General features: G+C 42.3%; 1 protein-coding gene across 1 annotated transcript in view; it reads left to right on the top strand.

Moving 5' to 3' along the window:
* The window catches only part of COL24A1 (collagen type XXIV alpha 1 chain), a 240,624-nt gene that overhangs the window by 180,166 nt on the left and 38,088 nt on the right, over positions 1–22,370 (top strand). Inside the window, exons 36-46 of the mRNA XM_032779279.2 lie at positions 2,708–2,761; positions 3,590–3,697; positions 7,778–7,831; positions 8,437–8,544; positions 12,512–12,565; positions 13,580–13,633; positions 14,898–14,954; positions 16,958–17,011; positions 18,095–18,148; positions 18,275–18,328; positions 21,493–21,546. Of these exons, the coding sequence (XP_032635170.1) occupies positions 2,708–2,761; positions 3,590–3,697; positions 7,778–7,831; positions 8,437–8,544; positions 12,512–12,565; positions 13,580–13,633; positions 14,898–14,954; positions 16,958–17,011; positions 18,095–18,148; positions 18,275–18,328; positions 21,493–21,546 (705 nt within the window). The remainder of the gene's footprint in view (positions 1–2,707; positions 2,762–3,589; positions 3,698–7,777; positions 7,832–8,436; positions 8,545–12,511; positions 12,566–13,579; positions 13,634–14,897; positions 14,955–16,957; positions 17,012–18,094; positions 18,149–18,274; positions 18,329–21,492; positions 21,547–22,370) is intronic.

The following is a 22,370-nucleotide window of genomic DNA, read 5'->3' as shown; positions in this document are numbered from 1 at the left end:
CTCCTTGTAACACTTTTGTACTGAAACTGTTATCATGTCCCCCTTAGTCTCTCTTTTTCCAGACTAAGCAAACCAGTTTTTTCAATCTTCCCTCATAGGTCATGTTTTCTAGACCTTAATCATTTTTTGTCGCTCTTCTCTGAATTCTCTCCAATTTGTCCACATCCTTCCTGAAATATGGCACCCAGAACTGGACACAATTCTCCAGTTGAGGCTAATCAGCGCGGAGTAGAGCAGAAGAATGACTTCTCATGTCTTGCTTACAACACTCTGCTAATACCAGGGGCTCTAGGCATTTTGCCACCCAAGCACGGCAGGCAGGCGTGCGTGCGGGAGGTTCGCTGAACCTGCGGACCAGCAGACCCTCCGCAGGCATGCCACCGAAGGCCGCCTGCCTGCCGCCCTCGCCAACCGGCAGAGCGCCCCCACAGCTTGCCGCCCCAGGCACGCGCTTGTCGTTCTGGGCCTGGAGCTACCACTGGCTAATACATGCCAGAAGGATGTTTGCTTTTTTTGCAACAGTGTTACGCTGTTGACTCATTTAGCTTTGTGATCTACATGCCCTAGATCCCTTTCCGCAGTACTCCTCCTATGTGTGCAACTGTTTGTTCCTTCCTAAGTACAGTACTTTGCATTTGTCCTCGTTGAATTTCATCCTTTACTTCAGACCATTTCTCCAGTTTATCAGATCATTTGAATTTTAATCCTATCCTCCAAAGCACTTGCAACCCCTCCCAGCTTGGTATCATCTGCAGACTATACGTGTACTCACTATGCCATTATCTAAATCATTGATGAAGATATTGAGCGGAACCAGACCCAGAACTAATCTCTGCAGTAACACACTCATTATGTCCTTCCAGCATGACTGTGAACCACTGATAACTACTCTTTGGGAATGGTTTTCCAACCACTTTTGTACCCACCTTATAGTAGATCCATCTAGGTTGCATTTCCCTAGTTTGTTTATGAGAGGGTCATGCAAGACAGTATCAAAAGCTTTATTAAAGTGAAGATATACCACATCTACCACTTCTCCCCTATCCACAAGGCTTGTTACCGTGTCAAATAAAGTTATCAAGTTGGTTTTGAAATGATTTTCTCTAGAAAGTTTTGACAAGAATAAAGCAAGACTCTTTCTAACTTCAACTTTAGAATGTAATTGTACATTCCATCAATTCATCAACACCTCCTTTTCTTCCTTTAGAGAATCCTGATTGAAGTAGGTTCCAAGATTCTGCTAATCCTTGGAGAAAAATAAGCTCAGCATTAGAAAGTCAACACTTATAACACCACTGTATATCAGATACCACAAAGTTATTTCCTATGGTGCAGTACACCTGCAGTTTGCTGTGAAGGCAAAGTTATGAGTGCTCAGTCTCTCTCAGGATCAGACCCTAATAAAGACAAATATTGAAGAACCTTAAATACGTTGGTGTTGTAACTGTTGATAAGTGATGATTTTTTCATGGATAGTGTTGATCTTGAGCGATATATATAAATGAGCCCTTAATTGGGACCCACCAAATTCATGGTCCATTTTGGTTAATTTCATGGTCATAAGATTTTAAAAATAATAAATTTCATGTTTTCAAATATTTGAATCTGAAATTTCAGAATGTTGTAACTGTAGGAGTCCTGACCTATACCTTACTGCATTTCATATTTACAGGCCTCTGAGTTTTATTCCCTAAGGTAATGAACAACTGAATTAGTTGTTACCACTCAAGAAAGAGATTGTGGAGTCATTGTGGCTAGTTCTCTGAAAACATCTGCTCAATGGGCAGTGGCAGTCAAAAAAGCACAATATTAGGAACGATTAGGAAAGGAATAGATAATAAGACAGAAAATATTATAAACCCACTATATAAATCCATGGTACACCTACACCTGGAATATTGCATGCAGTTCTGGTTGCCTCATCTCAAAAAAGATCTATTAGAATTTGAAAAAGTTCAGAGAAGGGTAACAAACATTATTGGAAATATGGAACAGCTTCCATAAAAGGAGATAGAGAAAAGGACTGGGACTGTGCCGCTTAGAAAGAAGATGACTAAGGGGGATCTGATAGGTCTATAAAATCATGAATGGGGTGGGTGGTGAAAGTGAATAAGGAAGTGTTAGTTACCCCGTCACATAACACAAGAACTAGGGATCAAGCAATTAAATTAACAGGCAGTGGGTTTAAAACAGTCATAAAGGAAGTTCTTCACACAACACACAGTCAACCTGTGGAACTACTTGCCAGGGGATGTTGTGAAGATCAAAAGTATAACTGGGTTCAAAAAAGAATTAGATAATTTCATGGAGCATAAGTCCATCAATGGCTATTAACCAAGAAGGTCAGGGATGTAACCCCATGCTTTGGATGTCCCTAAACCTCTGACTGCAAGAAGCTGGGACTGGATGATAGGATAGATCACTTAGTTATTGCCCTGGTCTGTTCATTCCTTCTGAAGCATCTGGTACCTGCCACTGTCAGAACACAGGATACTGGGATAGATGGACCATTGGTCTGACCCATTATGGCCATTCTTATGTTCTAATGAAGACAAAAAAAATCCCAGCAACAAGAAATCTGTCTACAAAAATCTGATTTCAGTTAAAAAATGCATGTAATGCTAAACAGCACAAGTTCTTCACAGTCAACTCTGTCCCAATAAAGAGAGCTCCTTCAGATATTTGTTTTATTTCTTCTCAAAATTAGGGTGAACCAGGATCCCCAGGAGAAGATGGCGTTCAAGGGAAAGATGGTTCAAAGGTAGTCTTCATTTTTCATAATAGATGTCAAATATTCCTGGTTTTACTTACCTAGTTAAGAACCTACCTACCTAAGTCCAGTTTTTCTTATCTGCATTTCACAAGCCCAATGATGCATGTAATGTAAAATAGCTAAGGATTGTAGAAGCTATTGCCTTACTATTTATGGACCAGCGGACTAAGAAATCTGTGAAAGGGCATTCAGGGAGGCACAATGCTTCCTTCCACAACCCCAGTGCTTGGGGGAGCACAGTGACTGTGACCCTTAAAAAGCAGCAGAGAATCCTGTGGCACCTTATAGACTAACAGAGGTTTTGGAGCGTGAGCTTTCGTGGGTGAATACTGCGTCTGACGAAGTGGGTATTCACCCACGAAAGCTCACGCTCCAAAACCTCTGTTAGTCTATAAGGTGCCACAGGATTCTCTGCTGCTTTCACAGATCCAGACTAACACGGCTACCCCTCTGATACTTGTGACCCTTAAGAAGGTGCAACATGTGATTCTTTACATAGCCAACCAAAAGTGGCCAAGTGCTAAGCCACTCGCAGTCCTTGCTTTCAAAGGAGTACAAGGACCAAGACTATACTAGGCCCCTGTGCAAGGGACACAAAGGAAGGAAGATTTTGTGAGGCCTCCAAAGAACTGTGCAGTTGCATCGGACTCAGGCAAAAATCTGGGGGCCTGATCCAAAAACCTTTTGGAAGTCAGTGGAAAGACCCCATTGGCTTTAGATCAGTGCCAAAAATAAGCAGAGAATTCTTGTGTAACATCATTCAATATAACAGTTTAATTCTTTTCAGGCTTGATTTATTCTTCTGCTGTATTTTAGGGGATCCCTGGAGACCAGGGGCTTCCAGGAGAGGATGGTGAAAAAGGAGAGACTGGAATTCCAGGAATTACAGGCCCCACTGGTGAACCTGGCATAATGGGCATTCCAGTAAGTATAAATTTCTACCAAACTGGGTATTACTTCTTACAAAAAGAAATATCTCCTTTGAATGAGCTCGCCACCCCCATATAACTTTCCATGGCTTGATGCATGGATAAGAAGGGAACCATGTTGGCCATTTTTTAAATGTGGAATCTTTTGGTAGATTTTTGATTCCTCACTGTCACTCCCTTATGCCTGGAACAATCACAAGGATCCTGTGCAACATATGCCAGTAATTTAAAGTTTCCTACTTCAAACCCCTCCTGACAAGTTACGTACATAGCAGTAAATGTTATGTCATGACCTTTCATGCTGTACACATTGTCCTCCCCCTCCTCCCCCACCTGTGTCCTTATTGTCATCTTTTGATTATCTAATGTTTTATTGTCTGTTATTGTAAGCTTCTTGAGGTAGAAAGCTGCCATTTTTTGGTCTATAAAGCACCTAGTGCTGAATAAATAAAAACAATCTGCAACCTTTATAAATGCCAAGACTTCAGGCTTTAAAGTGTAACCACGTTTTAGTTACAAATCCTTTTATAACAAATGAATTATAAGCCTCAAAACTTTTTTTAAAAAGTTCTGCAAAAATTTAGCGCTTGTAAAGAGTGACAGCGTGTACGGTGAAAGGTGCACTCTCAATCTACAAAACAGTTGCCCCACAGACACCAGCGAGTGTCCCCTATGATGCCTCAGCTATGTGCCTCAACCTTATCTTTGAAGGACCACCTGTAGGAATGACAAGTCAGTTCAGCCACCATCCCCAATCAACACTTAACTTTTCTGCTGAGAATAACAATAGTGCCACTTGGTACCAATCATCACATGGGCACCTGCATTCACTAGGAACCAGAGTGAAAGCAATAACGTATTCTAGAGAAACCACTGAACAACTATCAGATTAAAAGAACTTTTAGACTGTGCTGAACAACTGGCCTAGAAGTGGAAAACTCCTCAGATGAGCTCCCCTGAGCTGAATTTCTGTTAAATCGCTTTCCCCAGATTCTGCTTAACTGAGGGAAAGGAGACAATTTCAAAGTCACTCTACAAAAAGTACCTTTTTTTAGAATCTAGACGCAGACAGTGTGAATGGACAAGGGATTTAAATATTCTTATTCATGGGGCCCCACATAGATTAGAGAGAAGACCTCAGCCATCCTCTCCCTGCTGTTACATTCCCCTTCCCTCAAAGGGGAAGAACACAAATAACACTTACCTTGAGTCCATCTGATCAGATGAAAGCTACAACTTATTCTGAGACTCGCTCATTTACCTCATTAGTTACTGATGTCCAAAATCATTTATCAGTGTCACCACTTTGAAAACAGTGGAAATTTGATTTGGTTTAGCATACTGAGGTATCTCTGAACTGATTTCACTGATCTTTCTGTAAACTGACAGTTGGCTTCCCACAGTTGAAGATGAGTAATCAGTTGCTCATGGTTGAAATTGGAATCATACACCTGAGGCATGCCTTGAACCTGCAGCTGAGGTAGTTCTGAGAGTTTCAAGATTCTGGATAATTTTGTAGCCTTTCTGTTCAAATCTGGATTGAATACTGGACATTGTAATTACTTAGAAACATAAGTACTTGTAACATTCATTTGCTGATTTGGGTAGCTGGGTTCACCTGTCCCTATTTGCATTTTCTTGAGAACTTTTCTCTTCTTGGAAGCTCAGGCGTTCCGACTGTCTTCAATTTTAAACTCTTCTGGAGGACCTCTGCTACATACTGCTTATTCTTGGCTCCTTAAAGAAACGGTCTCACAAACTGAAAAAGGAGCATATTATATTTTTTACCCCACGATCAAGTCCTCTGTCATATGCTGTCCCAGACAGTCAAATGCTTTAAGATTTTATGTAATGGATTAGGGGAAACACTAAAATCACTAATTGAACAAGCTTCTTATATTTTTCAAGAATAAAAAGTATAAGGTTAAATTGAGTCCTTGGCATGGTCAGGGATGTTGGAGGCATGCAGAGAGGCAGCACAGCAAGTAGAGTCCCCAGAGGGAATTAAAGCTGATTGTCATGACCTGGACGTGGGCAGTCTGACCTAGTGGTCAAAGCAGGAGTCAGGCCAGATCAGCCACACAGAGGTCAGAATCCAAGACAGCCCAGAAGGCAAACCGAGAGTTGAATGTCAAGAAGCAGGCAGAGTCAGGTTACCGGGAGACCCCAGAAGCTGGAGACAAACTTGAGAGCAGAACCACAGATCGATAACCAGAGTCAAGCTGCAGGAGCAGGGAGCACAAGGCACAGTCCAGATCAAGGTGGCTCCCAGATGCATGGACACTTCTTGTTCCTGTGCTGGGTTTAAATAGGGACTGTGGACCAACAGGGGTGGCTTTATATATTTTGCCACCCCAAGCACGGCAGTCAGGTAGCCTTCAGCGGCATGCCTGCGGGAAGTCCACTGGTAATAGGGATTCAGCAGCATGCCTGCGGGAGGTCAGCCGGTCCGGCGCCTTCGGCATACCCACTGCCGAATTGCTGCTGAAGCAGCGGGACCTGGGACCTCCTGCAGGCGTGCCGCCGAAGGCTGCCTGACTGCCACCCTCACAGCAACCAGCAGCCCCCCCACCCCTCGGCTTGCCACCCCAGGCACATACTTGGTGCACTGTTGCCTAGAGCCACCCCTGTGGACCATCAGGGCCCCAAGTGTTCTGCCAATCAGCTCTGGGGACTGGGTCCTCTGTCTGAGTTCAGCTCCTATTCTGATAACAATTAGCTGGTCCCTTGGTGGCAAGTTGGAACCTGCTAGCTCCACAGAGCCCTGTGGGCCAGGGTTCATGGTCCCTGACATTGACTCAACTGATTCTCAGGATTTTAGTTTCCTCTTCGTTGATTTTAAGCCCTACTAACTTTGCATAAATCTGGAGATCAGCAGTATCATGCTGGATATTTTCTTCTCCTTGCTACAAACATCAGAAGAACTCAGAACACTTTGAATGCTGTCTATTTGCACTACTTGATATACTGAAATGGTCAAAAAACAACCCAGTTTTAGCACATCTTCATTTTATAATATTATATTTTTATACAGCAAATCTCATCATCAAACTCTTATTGTGCATCACAAAACAAGACTAATCAGGTGATTAACTGTTTGTTAGCTGAAGCTTTTCAGGCTTCTGCTCCTTCACATGTTTCAAAGGCCATTATAGTAAATTGCTTTCCTTCTTCCTTAAAGGTCTCGAAGGTTGAGAATGTTTGAACCCTGTATTTTGGTTTGGCCTCATTATGAGCATATGGATAAACTCCAAAGTTCAGCTCTAGACCAGGAAATGAATTTCCTCAAAATTCAATGATGTTTTAACCAATAGTTTTGTTTTGGAGCTATGTCTAAACATAGAGGAGGATTATAAAGTAGGAGATGGGTTTAAGCTGCTTTGATCCTGAATTCACCAAAATGTCTCTCTCCCCTCCAGCAAAAGAAACCCTACACTTTTTCTCTCCTCCCCGCTGAAAGTCAGCATCAATTGTTGAGCGCCCTGGCTCATTTGGAATCATAAGACTCCTAGTAACAGCCTGGCATCCCCCCTCCACCTCCTTGGCTTGGTCAGATTGTGGTGTAACTTGAATAGCAGGGGCAGCATGGACCTGATATGCATCTCTTGCTTGGTGGGCCCTGCACCTGGATTACTGCATGGCTGGCAGCAATGAACTGTGCACCATGTTGCCTGCTGCTTACTGGTTTAGGCCTCAGATCTGCGGTGAGCCCTCCATGGGCCTTACTGCTCTCACTAGGGCTCCCTCTACAGAAGGAATCTTGGGATCCACAGTCAGTTTTCCACTGTCTGCATATCATACTTCACTAGATCCGGTGTTTGGCTTGAAAAAAAATGACTTTTATTCCCACATGAATATATTTTCCGTTTGGCTGGTTTTGGTGCCTTTTCAAAGTGATCTGATGCTTACTTCATTCTAACACCCATACTAAGTTAAGGCCAAGGTTAATGAAATTTTTCCACCTACATCTCTAATTTTCAAAGGCCTCACAGAGATTATCCAGTCTGGAGTGCAATTTAAACATCTTCTCAGAGCCCTCTCAATATCTGTTTCTCCCTCCATGATAAATACACAGGGACCTGAAGGAACACCAGGAAATCCAGGTCAAAGGGGTCGTCCAGGAAGAAAGGTAATGTCTTTTTCAGCTTTCCTACTTTCCTTTCTGTGTGAGCCTTGAATTTCTATTACAAAATAATTCCTCTGAATCACTTGGTTTTGATGGATCCAGAGCCCCAGAAGATACCATAAGTTTTTGTGCCACTTGCATCATTAGGCTCATGCGATGAGCCAGGAAACCTCGGGCATAAGAGGAATCAAGTCCCCATGGACTTCATCTCACACTTTGCCCTGAAGTTGGGCAAATAATTTTCTATCACTAGCACAGCAATGGGGCCTGTAGTAGGTAAGTATGGTCCCAAAACAGAACATCAGATCCAAGTTCTGTACAGCTCAGGGGAAGTTTGCATCAAAATGTGGCTCTGGATTTTGCAGGTTGAGCCCATCACTAGTAGTAGCATAAAACATTAAAATAAATTACTAACAAATCATCATGCTTATTAGTGAAATACTCCTCACTGCATGTCCTAGATTCTCAGATTTAAAAACTACAGCTAAAAGCAAATTGTGTGTTTAAAAATAATACCCTTACTAAATGATACTCTTTTGCTAAGGTATAAACTGATATTTAATTGTAATGTAAATGTCTTAATTCTTTCCATAAAATAACACCAACAGGGGGAAAAGGGGCAGCTAGGACCTCCAGGAGAGATTGGAGCCACAGGTGATGCTGGCCAACCTGGAAAATTTGGTCCTAAAGGCACAAGAGGAACTAGAGGTCCATTGGTTAGTACAGTATATTTTTTTATGGAGTCATGTATTTACAGTTTAGGGGCATGGAGTCTCATAGAGGGGAAGAGAAGAATGCTTGTAGTGAATTTAAAAGGTAATTTTTATTGAGGCTGCTGGACACAGATAGACCCTGCATTTCTCTCTGTCTGTCTCATTCCTAGAATAGCTAATACAATCTACACTGTCTATTGTCATCACACAGAGTTACCCTGAATCTTGGCCTAGACTAAGCAGTTTAGGAATCATCTGCTGAATATAATAAAGAAGGATGTTTATAACTGACCATTTTTAGACCAGAGATGATATAAGATGTATACAAACAGTACTATCAGTGAGGGAATGTTTTTTATCTTTGAACACAGTTTATTCTCAGATACTCAAAAAATATAGTCTGTTCCTTGTAAGTGGAATTTTCTGACACAAGCACCCATGTGTCTGTAATCAGAATCAAATTCTAAAGTCATATTTTTAAATTCACCCCCTGTTCTGAAATAGGTGTCTTTCCGTCATCTTCAATGGGCTTTGGATAAGGCCCTGTTTGTAATAGGGTTGCCAGGTGTCCGGTTTTCAACCAAAACACCTGGTCGAAAAGGGACCCTGGAATCTCCAGTCAGCACTGCTAACTGGGCCATTAAAAATCCGGTCAGTGGCCCACAGCACGGCTAAGGCAGGTTCTCTGTCTGACCTGGGTCTGCATGGCTCCCCAGAAGCAGCAACATGTCTCTGCGGCCACTGAGCCCCTTTCCACACCCAAACTAACTCCTGGAACCTGAACCCCCTCCCGCATCCCAACCCCCTGCTCCAGCTTGTAATCCCTTCCCGCACTACAAACACTCGTCCCCAGCCCAGAGCCCCTTCCTGCATCCCAAACCCCTCATCCCTGGCCCCAGCCCAGAGCCTGCACCCCTCCCACACCCCAACCCTGTGCCTCAGCCTAGAGCCCCTTCCTGACCCTGAACACCTCATTTTTGGCCCCACCTAAGAGCCTCTCCTGTACCCCAACCCCTTTCCTCAGCCCACAGTCCCCCAGACACTCCGAACTCCTCGGCCTGAGTCCAGAGCCCCCTCCTGTACCCCAAGACCCTTATCCCTGGCCCTAGCCCCCAGTCCATAGCCTCCTTCTGCACCCCAGCCCCCTGCCCCAGCCCAGAGCCCCCTCCCACACCCTTAACCCTTCATGGCCCCACCCCAAAGCCTGTACTCTCAGTCCTGTGAAATGAGTGAGTGAGTGAAGGTGGGGGAGAGTGAGCAACAGAGGGGGGAATGGAGTGATGAAGGGGCGGGGCCAGGGGCAGAGCAAAGATGTTTGGTTTTGTGCAATTAGAAAGCTGGCAACCCTGGTTTTGTACAGATTGCTTGTATTCTCTCTAATGGTCAGTAATGATATTCATGCCTAGATAAACATCCTCTGTACAAAGAAGAAACCATTACTCAAGTGCCAAGCAATTAGTTCTTCTTCGAGTGCTTGCTCATGTGTATTCCACAGTAGGTGTGCGTGCTCACCACGTGCAGCAGTGCTGGAAATTTTTCCTTCAGCAGTACCCGTAGGGGGAGCACTGCTGCGACCCCTGGAGTGGCACCTCTATAGTGCACTATAAGGGGAGCTGCGTGCTCCCCCCACCCTCAATTCCTTCTTGCTGCCAGTGACGGTGCATCGGAACTGCTTGCTCCAGCTTTGCTGCAGCTCATCCCAGAACTCATTTAGTTAGTAGTACCTGTGTTAGTTCAATAAAGTTTCAGCTTAGTTAGTTAGTTAGTGTTTGAGTGGGGGCATGCCCTGGGCCCCAGGGTTTAAATCGTGCGACTCTTGCAGGTGTTCAATGCCTAGAAGTGACCCACATGCCGACTGTCTCTGCTGCTTGGGTGAATCTCACATCAGCGACTGCTGTAAGATCTGCAGACAGTAAAGTGAGTTTCCAGAAGTTATTCAGTTGCCTCAGAAGTCTAGGGTCACTTTGTCATACAAAGATGCAGAACCGGTGTCATTAGAAACAAAACTGAAGACATTGTTTTACTGTAAAAAGTGGCTATCCAAAAATGACACCGTCTTACTCAGAAGATCTGTACTCTGTTAAATTATCCTAATGAGATTACTTTTCATTTAGATCTTGGCTACGTGTGCCAACCTAGGCCTCCTAGTAAATGAGGCCAAGTCAACAGTGGTTCCTGTGCAGAGCATAGAATTCATAGGCGCCCTCCTGGATGCCTCCAAGGCCGCAGCCTCCCTTCCCCTGAACAAGTTCCAGACCCTGAAGGGGGTTATAGCCTCAGTCACGGAGTTCCCCGTCACCACGACCAGAGCATGCCTGCGGCTCCTGGGCCACATGGCAGCATGCACATACGTGGTCCACCATGCCAGGCTTCGGATGAGGCCCATACAATTCTGGTTGGCTTCAGAGTTCTCCCAGGCCCGGGACAAACTGGACAAGGTTCTCTTGGTACCGGCGCTGGTGATCACCACACTACAATGGTGGTCCTGCCCGGCCAATATGCTCCAAGGAATTCCCTTCCGGGACCCAACCCCGTCACTAGACCTAGTGTCCGACGCATCAGATCTGAGCTGGAGGACCCACGTAGGGAACTCACAGACCCAAGGGATGTGGTCAGCTGCGGAGCTGTCCCTTCACATAAACGTCAGGGAACTCAGGGCAATACTCTGACTCTGTGTGGCATTCAGTTCACAGCTGCGTGGCAAGGTGGTCAAAGTGCTCACGGACAACACCGCCACGAAGTTTTACATCAACAGGCAAGGCGGGATGAGGTCCTCGGCCCTCTGCCTGGAAGCCCTCAGCCTCTGGGAGTTCTGTATAGCCCATGACATCTCTTTGAAGGCTTTCCACCTGCCAAGCATCAACAACAAACAGGCTGATCACTTGAGCAGGGTTTTCTCCTCCCAACAGTGGGATCTAAATTTGATGTTATCCCGCCTCACGGAGCCCCCATTCAAACCCCTGGCCACATGCTTACGGTCTCACCTTTCATGGAAGGTGGCCTTCCTCATGGCCATCACGTCAACCCGGCGGATCTCGGAGCTCAAGGCCCCTGACCTGCACCCCCTACTTACACAGTCTTTCACAAGGACAAGGTTCAGCTCCGCCCACACCCGGCATTCCTCCCTAAGGTGGACTCCGCTTTTCACATGGGCCAGGAAATCTTCCTGCCTATCCTCTGCCCCAAACCTCATGCCTCTCACGAGGAATGTTGCCTCCATGCACTCGATGTGCACAGAGAACTGGCTTTTTATCTGGATCGGACACAGCTCTTCGCAGTTCTTTGTTGCTTCATCCGAGCGCATGAGGGGTCAACCGATCTCGACCCAGAGGCTTTCCCAGTGGATTACTTCGTGCATCCACACATGCTACCACCTATAGTAAGGGCTCAGGCCTCGTTGATGGCCTTTGTGGCCCATGTCCCTATCCAGGACATCTGTAGAGCCACTACCTGGTCCTCAGTACACACGTTCACTTCGCACTCTGTGATCTTCTCCCATGCCAGGGATGATGCTGTTTTCGGTAGACCTGTGCTTCAGCCAGGGAATCTGTGAATTCCTTCCCACCTCCATCAGACATAGCTTGCAATCACATACTGTGGAATACACATGAGCAAGCACTCAAAGAAGAAAGGACAGTTACCTGTTCAGTAACTTGCATTCTTCGAGATGTGTTGCTCATGTCTATTCCACATCCCGTCCTTCTTCCCCTCTGTTGGAGTTGGTCCGGCAAGGAGGAACTGAGGGTAGGGGGAGCACGCGGCTCCCCTTATAGCGCACTATAAAGGCCCCACTCCAGGGGTCGCAGCAGCGCTCCCTCTACGGGTACTGCTGAGGGAAAAACTTCCAGTGCTGGTGCACATGGCGAGCACACACACCTACTGTGGAATACACATAAGCAACACATCTCGAAGAATGCCAGTTACAGAACAGGTAACTGTCCTTTTCTTTATCACTGATTCTGTTTAACAGGGGCATTTAGGAGTAATGGGACCTGAAGGAGAGCCAGGGATTCCAGGTTACATGGTGAGCTTATTACCAAATAAATGTTTGTGTTTGTGTGTGTATATATGTCAGTATTTATATCTGATATATAATTTTGTGATTACAATATATTTTGAACAATCTCTCATAATTGGAGGTCAGCTATACAAAGAATGTGTAAATATCCACCTAGGTGACCGACACACCAGATATTTTTACATAAAAACTAGTTTTTAATTTATAAATTTAATCTTGATGGATGGATTGATAAATAGTAAAGTTTCACTGGCAATTATTTCTTACGCACGTGAGGCCCAATCATGCAATCCTTGCTCTCGACCACTGCACTCAATAGGGCTGCTCCCATAGATAAGGACTACTTATGTAGGATAATGATTATAGAGGAGAGCTCCTAAAAACTTAGCCATTGCCTGCTGAAAGGCATTTCCCCTTTCAATAAGAGAACCTGTAGTTTTTAGATTTAACAAGATTAGAAGCAGCAGAGAATCCTGTGGCACCTTATAGACTAACAGAAGTTTTGGAGCGTGAGCTTTCGTGGCTGAATACCCACTTCGTCAGACGCTGAAGTGGATATTCACCCACGAAAGCTCACGCTCCAAAACTTCTGTTAGTCTATAAGGTGCCACAGGATTCTCTGCTGCTTTTACAGATCCAGACTAACATGGCTACCCCTCTGATACAAGATTAGAAGATGCACATTAATGTTTTGTGGCCTCTCTCAACAAATAATCATTTTCTTCCAAACTGTTATAGTAGACGCAAAGTGTAGGTGGATTCATGCTGTCACCTAATGGAATAACAAATCTTTGCCTTCAAATATTAATTGCAAATTCAAAAGCGTCCTGCACTTGGCCCCCTTTGTCTGGACAGAGTCTCTGTGACTGCACATACAGAAGTCTACCTGCCTTCAACAAATTTCCAGACTGGGCCCATAATTTGTCTGAAATGTCACTATTCAATTTATCATACAGCAGAAAGCACTAATCTGAGCAATATACAACATTTTGTATTTAGTTTGCTTGGGGTTTTTTTTAGGGTCATCAGGGTCAGCCAGGATCACCTGGTCCTCCAGGACCCAAAGGAGAGAAGGTACGGAGACTGGTTCTTGTTGTTTACAGTCCCAGTGATTGTAAAGGGTGGAAATGTTGTGGTACATCCATAGATTATGAAAGCATTTCTCAAAAGACAGTTTTCACAGCCTTTGTTTATCCAAAACCATCAAAGGGAAAAAGAATGACACCTCTGCGGTTGTGATGCAGTGTGAGCAAAAATCTAAACCTGGGGAAACAAATTACAGGAAGATAAAGTTAAGTAGAATGATAAAATGTTTCAGGTTAGAAAACATAAGGTCCTAGTTCTGCAGTCATTTTCTGCACTACCAGACATCACCATTGACTTCCCTGGGCGTGCTTATAGTAGTAAACAACGTATATCGAGCAAAGTACTTAACTTTGTTGTTAACTTTAAGTATGTGAGCATTTCCATTGACTTGACTTTAAAGTCAAATACATGCTTAAGTGCTTTGGTGGATCAGGGTCTATGTTTGGTAGAAAGTGATTACAGGATCAGAACCCAATGTTATAGATTCACTCTGATTCTTTTAGACCTCAATCCTGCCAGTGGACCCTTATGCTCACTGAAGGCAATGGGGTGTCAGACAGGTACACAGATCCACCCATGAAAATAAGCTTGTAGGATCAAGGCCTTGCAGAATAACCTATTAGGACCAGATTTTCAAAGGTGTTTAGGCTCCTAAAGATGCCAATAGGTGCCCAGTGGAATTTTCAAAAGCACCTAAGTAGATTGGCAACTAACAATCAGGAAGTCAATGGAAGTTAGGTTCCAAACCTGCTTAGGCTCCCTTGAAAATCCTACAAGGCACCTCTCTGGATCTGTGGATGCCTAAACACCTAAGAAAATCTGGCCCTTAGTCTTTAAGGGCTATATGTTACTGAAGCAGAGAGTGTTTTATCTGTTGGCATGGATAGTAGTGTGACATTTAAAACATCATAAAATTAACCTATATAATTATTATGATATTCAGTGTAATTAACAGCATTTTCTCTACACCTATTGGATTAGGAGTAATTAGTTCAAAATGTGCATGTTTTTGAAAGTGCGGTGCATATAAAAGCAAGAGGGTTTCTGCAACCTTAATTATAGTAGTCACTACCATCCATTGGTACAAATGTGTTTTATAATCCATATTTGCATGTATGTGCACTGTATGAAATGTTTATTTCTGTTTAATATTGAAGATGAAATCAGAATGTATTGCATAGTAAAGAAATACTTGATTAAGTAGATTTTCATGACCAAGAATAAATATTTTTAATAATTATTTTCCTTTTAGGGTTACCCAGGTGAAGACAACACAGTACTGGGACCACCTGGGCCCATAGGTGAACCAGTAGGTCTTTCTTTCTCAAAAAAATAATATTAGTGATTCAAGACAAGAGGCAGTAAATGGAGTTTCCACAAGTTATACAGTTGCCTCAGAAGTCTAGGGTCACTTTGTCATACAAAGGTGCAGAACCGGTTTCATTAGAAACAAAACTGAAGACATTGTTTTACTGTAAAAAGTGGCTGTCCAAAAATGGCACCTTCTTACTCAGCAGATCTGCACTCTCTGTTAAATTATCCTAATGAGATTACTTTTCGTTTAGATCAACATGTCTGAGAACAGAATTTGTCCCTGTATTTATTCCAAATAGTTATCCGCTTGTTTTAATAACTCAATATAGGTATCTTTTCATTCCTGTTAGCAATGCAAAATGAATGCAACTGTGCGAGGGTGAGCTGCTAGGATGATTTATTTATTAAAATGCAGTGAGCACTACCTACAACTATCTACATCTATAAGGAGCATGCCAAACAAAACTCTCCCATAGCCGTAAGTCTTTTTTGAATTCAGGGCCAGCTTCTGCCCTCAGATACACTTATCCAGCCCACTTGGCTTCAGATTCTTCCCTTATTATTTATACCTTTGCTACCCCAAAAAGAAGAATTTGATGGCAATGGAATGAGATGATGTAAATGAAGACAGAATTTGGACCTTCAGGGGGAACTCAGTTAACAATTCTCATGAAGATGCCTGAGAAAGAAAAAACTCTAGTTCACTCACCAATAGTTGTGTTGATTCTGCCATGCTAACTGGAGCAAAAGTTGTATGCAGAATCATTCCATTCCCTGTGGGTTTCCGCTGGGAAGCATGCCACGTGGCTGCTTCGGAAGGCCCAAAACCCAATGGAAACACAGAAAAGGGGAGAGGCAATGGCGGGGGATTCCACAATCCCATGCATGCTATGTAGCTGAGCTCTACAGCAGCTGTCTCTGCAGAAACATTAGAGTGCAGGGGAGAAGTGGGGACCTGGCATCGGATACCATGGTAACAAGCATGTAATAGAGATGGCCAGTGGAAGATCGACTGTGCCTGATGATCCTCTGGTAACCTTGAAGTAAGGCAATATTTGCTTTCTTAGTGCTTTTATTTCAGATACTGGGAGGGAAAAGCTGCTCCCTATTAAAATCTCCATCCACCTAAATGCTGAGTGCCTTCAGGAAGGTGCTGAGCCTCCTTACCTCAATTGGGTAAGATCCTGCACTCATCAGCTTCAGTGGATGCAGGATTTGGTTCATTGACTGCAATGAGCATTAAAACACTTAATCCTTCCCATTGGGGACCCAGCACCTTGCAGATTTGGGAGTTGAGACTTTTCCTTTAAATGCTGTCACCAAACTGCAGCTTCTACTGCAGGTGATGGGATGCGATAATAGTAGCAGCACTATTATTCACAGGGCCCTGCCTCTGGATTAGGTGAGAGGCTTCCCTGTCTCCCCCATCTTCTGTTCTCATACACAAAACCTCTTCATGCAGGCTTTGCTAAGGGATTGAGGATTTCCTCTCATAAACAGAGTTTCACTATAGGCAGGTTCATTATAAAACAGGTTCTATCTGTACCTAATTGTCCCTATCATTTGTTTTCTTTACAAATTAATCATGGCAATGGCACCTTCCTATAATCTTCTGTAATTTGAATGAAATAATCCCTTCAAATTAGAGGGCGGGGGGGAAAGGTCACATTCTGGTCTTACTTACATGGGTGAAAATCTGGAGAGATTCCTTGGATGTCAATAGAGTTATTCCAGATGCAGCTGTGGAAGGTTAGAAGCTTGGACTGTGGTCTTCATTTACAATATATTTTTGGTGGGTTGAAGGAATACATTTTTGTTTTAGAAATGGTTCATTTTTATTCCGTGGATTTAGCTGATTTTCTAATTTAACAGTATGTATGTTTTGGTAACCTCACAGCTGGTCAGTTGGTTTGTTCTGAAGGAAGGGCCCAGATGTATTGTTACTGCAGCAGTATTTCAATTCAGTGAATAAACTCTGCTCTTTGGTTGTCTCTCTAGGGTCCTAGTGGTGAACGTGGAGATAGAGGAGAACCTGGTGATGAGGGATTCAAGGTAAATACCACTTGCTTTGTAAAACAGCAAAACCAAAAATGCTGTTCTCTCTCTCGCGCGTGCGCGCGCACACACACACTCTCCCACAAGTGAGCTGCTGATGCTTCACCTATATTGATTAGTTCTCAGTGTAAATTTATACTGTATCAAATAAACTAATACATTTGTCTGGAGTTGCAAACACTATTATTTTGTAACTTTCATCCTAATAATTTTGTGTATGATTTATGCAGTTTTCCTGCAAATATGCTGTAACCTCATTATAACAAACACTCATTAAAATTGCTACTGTTGTTGCGTCAGCAGAGCAAAAAGATGCAGTCCCTGACAGAAACAACTAGGAGTCCTTGTGGCACCTTAGAGACTAACAAATTTATTTGGGCATAAGCTTTTGTGGGCTAGAACCGACTTCATCAGATGCATGAAGTGAAAAATACAGGAGTGTGAGGTCAGTCTAACAAGCTAAATCAATTAACAGCAGGATACCAAGGCAGAAAAAATATCTTTTGAAGTGGTAAATCATAGAATCATAGACTGTCAGGGTTGGAAGGGACCTCACATCTAGTCCAACCACCTGCTCAAAGCAGGGCCAGTCCCCAGACAGATTTTTGCCCCAGATCCCTAAATGGCCCCGTCAAGGATTGAACTCACAACCCTGGGTTTAGTAGGCCAATGCTCAAACTACTGAGTTGTTTTAAGAGAGTAGCCCATTACAGACAGTTGACAAGAAGGTGAGAGTAATAGAAATTCCTCAATACTAATTTCTCTCTACTGTTACTCTCACCTTCTTGTCAACTGTCTGGCCACTCTCTTACCACTTCAAAAGTTATTTTTTCTCCCTTGGTATCCTGCTGTTAATTGATTTAGCTCGTTAGACACACGTCTGACCAGGAATATCTACAGCGCTATTTTTAGCTTCATAGTGTGAGCTCAAACCATTTGATCCAGGCTCTGAGACTTGCCAATGTGGGTTATTTTGCAAAGTAAACATATCCGCAGCTCCTCCCAGGATTGGGCTTTAGAAGAAAATGATCAGCTCATCAGAGTTATCTCTGCAGTGATATTTATGTTTTCTGTTTCTAGGGTCACACAGGGCTTCCAGGTCTAAGAGGAGCAATTGGACAACAAGGGCCTCCAGTAAGTGTTCCAGACAGTTAGCTGTATGTATTGTGCTTCTGTATTTGTTACTGGAAATAATTTATTTCTCTCCTACCTTCATGGCCAATTGTGTTTGCTTGTGTTTTTTTTTTGTTCTTTCTAAAGGGTGAACCAGGCGAATTGGGGGAACAAGGACCAAAGGGAGAGAGAGGATCAGAAGTAGGTGGAAAAAAAAAAGAAAACTCCACTTTATTGTATTTCTTTTGTGTTTGCAATTGTAACAACCATTATTGTCCTTAGAAGACAAAGTGAAATTTTTAAACCATAAGGGTCCCTTTAAAAACAAATGATTTACAGCGGTTGTGCTGAAAGATGACTGCAGTATTTGTCTTCATGTTCTATTTTAACATGACTTCCTGCCACTTATTGACACTGTACGCCTTGTTAAGTCCTTACAAACACAAACACAGTGGACCTGATTGCTACCTAAAACCATACAAAGATGAATAGGATAGTTGTCCACTTTTGTGACTTGAACAGGGTCCCCATCAAATTAGGTACACTTCATTTGTATTTCTCCATAGAATTCCCTGTGCTTACTAGACTTTTCTCTGTAAAAGATATTCAGATTTCAGATTAGGCCAGATTCAAGATGCCAACTGATTTTGGAATTGATTGATTTTTGGCCTTAATTACCTGATGTATGTCTCCTTTTGCCATATTTTATTACAACATATTTATATTTCCAAATATTTTAGGAACTGTTAATGTGTATTTACCTAAGTTTCAGCACTTCCTTTAAGGCACCACTCTGAGTTGGAGGCAGTGAAGAGTTTCACCACTCCAGAGCGCTATGTCTTCTGAAGCTCCCAGGGTGTTCTGGAGGAGTATGCCCACTTCTACATCCCTTACCATGCATTCCACTGGCTGCGAGGAAGTAGGCTGGGGTTAGGGTTAGAGGGTAGAGAAAATGTCACCCCACCCTCTCCCAAATGGTATTAGCTAAGAGCAGTCATTGCTCTCAAGTTAGCCTAAGGTTTACAATTGAGAATGACCACCTGTACTCAGGTCACAAATGAGCAAGTTCCTTTCATGTTTCCTCTCTCCTGTGCCCACACAAGGGCCTGCCCCAATCTGGCTCCTATGTGATACCTATGTGTCTTATTAAGAATCAGATATCAGAATCAAATACAATTTTGAAACATTTGGACTACTTTTTCCAACTGTTAGGCTTATAGAGAAAAGATGTGATAATTCTCCTGAAAATGATTGACAGTGGAACAGTGGTATTGAGGCATCATACATTTATATTGGTGTTGAGACTAAAATGTCCTGTTTCTATTTCATCCCTTAAGGAGAAAAATAGCATGAAATGGAAAATTACCAAAAATTCGCAATAACCTAAAATAGCAAATAAGTACTACTTGATAGACAAGTATTTTACCCTGAAGTGGTGAAAAGCCTTTAAAAATTTGCTTCTTCTCAAAATATTTAAATGTCCTTTTATGTCCTTAAATGGAAGCCCACTTGACAAACTAGCCCTGTCCATACACCCAGAATTACATAGCACTGATCCATCTGATGAAATAATCTGTAAAGAAAGCCCAATCAGACTGTATAGTATGTACATTCAGAATGGCTGGGGTTTAGACAGGCCTGGAAGCATGGATATGCTACGAAACAACAGCACACTAGTGACAGAGCAAATCTTTAAAAGATCAAATATAAATATTTTCCTTCACCAGTAATACTTTGTCCTCATGGTGTGCTGTAAGTTACCCAAAGTATTTCACACTCTGCCATTGGGTGACTTTTATTGGCTTCTAATATTTTTAGAAGGATTAAAATAAAGATGATTTGTAATCTGTATTCCCATTGCAACTTAAATGGGATGGATATTAGTGATTTATCCCAGAACTCCCACCCTCACCCCACAATCCTGCTGCAAATAAACCATTTTCTGTGTATAAATGATAATCTGAGACACATTGGAAATGGGCAGTAATGCAAAATGAGCACATGAAATCCTCATATACTAGTACCAACATGAAACTCTCCTATGCATTCTGATATATTGACTTTGAGAACATATGCACATTGCAGGACAAAAACAGTCATCCCTCAACCCTCTTCCTGGGGAAAACTTCCATTATATTAGTCAGAAAATACTCCCCAGCAAGAAATCTCCATATGCCAATTTGGAGCCAATATTCAGCCTGGAACAAAACTTTACAACCTAAAGTCTTATAAAAAAGCAGGTTAATAATAGAAACATTGCCACAACCTTAGCTCCTGTGGTGTGAATAGTGCTGGTATAAATAAGTCTTACAAGGCTAGTCACACACTAAATTAACTATTTTTATTTTATATCAACTCTGAAATGTTAATGAAAGTGAAACAGGGTGCTTTAAATTTATAGATTGCAGTTTTAATTGGTGGAGTTTTTGTACCATAATTTTATTAAGAAAAGTTATTAAAGTAAACAATGGAACAGTATTTTGTTAACTTTCTGGTATTTACATTAGTTGGGTGGTGGGTTTTGTATTTACCTTTATCTTTGTTTGTTTAAACTTTATTAGGTTGAATATAGTTTTAACACAGTATGGTTATTCACAAGCCTTTATTTCTAGAAATTGTGTTAAAAATAATTTAGACCAGAAAAGTTTAAAAGGTCTTTTCTACTCACCCTATGCTGTTGTGTTGTTGTGTGCTACTGCCGTCTTGTCGGAGGTGGCTGTATTTCTGAAGTGGGTGAATGATCCCTCTATACACTGTGATTTATAATTGCTTTTTAAAGTTTTCTATGTGCTTTGGGATCTTCTCAAAAGTGCTTCAGACTCACTGAAAGTCAATGAGACTTAGATGTTTTTGAAAATGTTACCTTCTCCATATCAGTAAGTTAGCTAAATCCACAGATGTCTGCACATTGGTTGTGCAATCCAAAAAGTAGCTTTTTAAACTGTTTATTTCATCATTTGTGTTGTGTTTAGAGTCCAAATAAAAGGAAATAGTCACTATGGCAAAAGTCCTGTTTTCCAATACGGGTGTCAGTGTGCTTTTGTATGCATTGCTTTTCAAAAAGAGATGAAAGTGCTATAGAAAATGTACTTTGTTACAGTGATATTGTCTGATGGTGCAAAGTTACTTAAATATCTGGAATATCCTGATTACCTCTGGTACTGTTGAAATTACCTGAAATTGTACAGTATATTAAAGAAGAGGGGGGAAAACTGGTTGCAACCACACTATGAAATCTTTGTTTTGATTGTTGAAAATGGCATGCTTTTAGGGCCTGATCCAAAGCCAGATGATGAAAAGATTCTCATTAGAATCTTCTTTTGTGTCTTTGGTTTGACCAGTTCACAAATGTTTGAATTATCTAGGGTCCCACTGGAAAAAAAGGAAAGACTGGTCAAGCTGGAAAACCTGGAATTCCTGTAAGTAACAAGGTTCTACCATCTATGTTCTGTTTATAAAAGAGATAAAAATGCAAATGATGATGCATATCAAAATCAAAATTATTCATTGCTTGTAGTACAAGGCCTGATTCTCATTTACCATAAGACCACTTTATACTGCTTTGCCAATCTAAATGGGATTCAACGTGGATCTAAATCGTCCTTAAGGTGAATGAGAATCAGGCTAATAATCTTTGATAAAACACAAAATGATATTAAATGATACTGAAAACGAACTCTCTCAGTTAATCAGCACTTTGGAATGAGATACAATTAGTGAATTATATCCTGAGGCTGCTTCCCATTTGCAAAGTTATAATTACATTCTTTGTCTGTAGAGTTTACACAGACCATACAGTTCTTATCACGTTAACAGGGACCACCCTGAAGTTAGCTGCATTTGTTCCCCCCACACACGCTCTCACTCATTGGCTCCCATAAATTGTCCTTCGAATGTGTACTGCCTTCAGAACTCCCCATCCACGTGCCCATGACAAATATGGCTGCCTGAGCGTCTGACCTTTCCCCACCTTTGTCACTCTATTAGATGCCAGATGTAAAATACACTTTCATTAAAAAGCAGTTACTCCTTATTAAAGGAACTAATCCTTCCCCCTCTCCACAAGGGGTAAGTAGAAGAGAGAACCAGTGGATGATCCATAAACATTACCTAGTATACATTACAACAAAGCTACTTCTGGATCCACTAATAAATAACACATACCAGCACATGCTGTAAATAACTTTTATTAGCTTCACATACTATCATTTCTAGTAAATGAGAAGTACAGCTGCCTAATAGA

This window comes from Chelonoidis abingdonii, chromosome 7 (genome assembly GCF_003597395.2).
Source record: "Chelonoidis abingdonii isolate Lonesome George chromosome 7, CheloAbing_2.0, whole genome shotgun sequence".
NCBI classification, from domain to species: Eukaryota; Metazoa; Chordata; order Testudines; family Testudinidae; genus Chelonoidis; species Chelonoidis abingdonii.
This window is presented reverse-complemented; position numbering and strand designations above follow the sequence as displayed.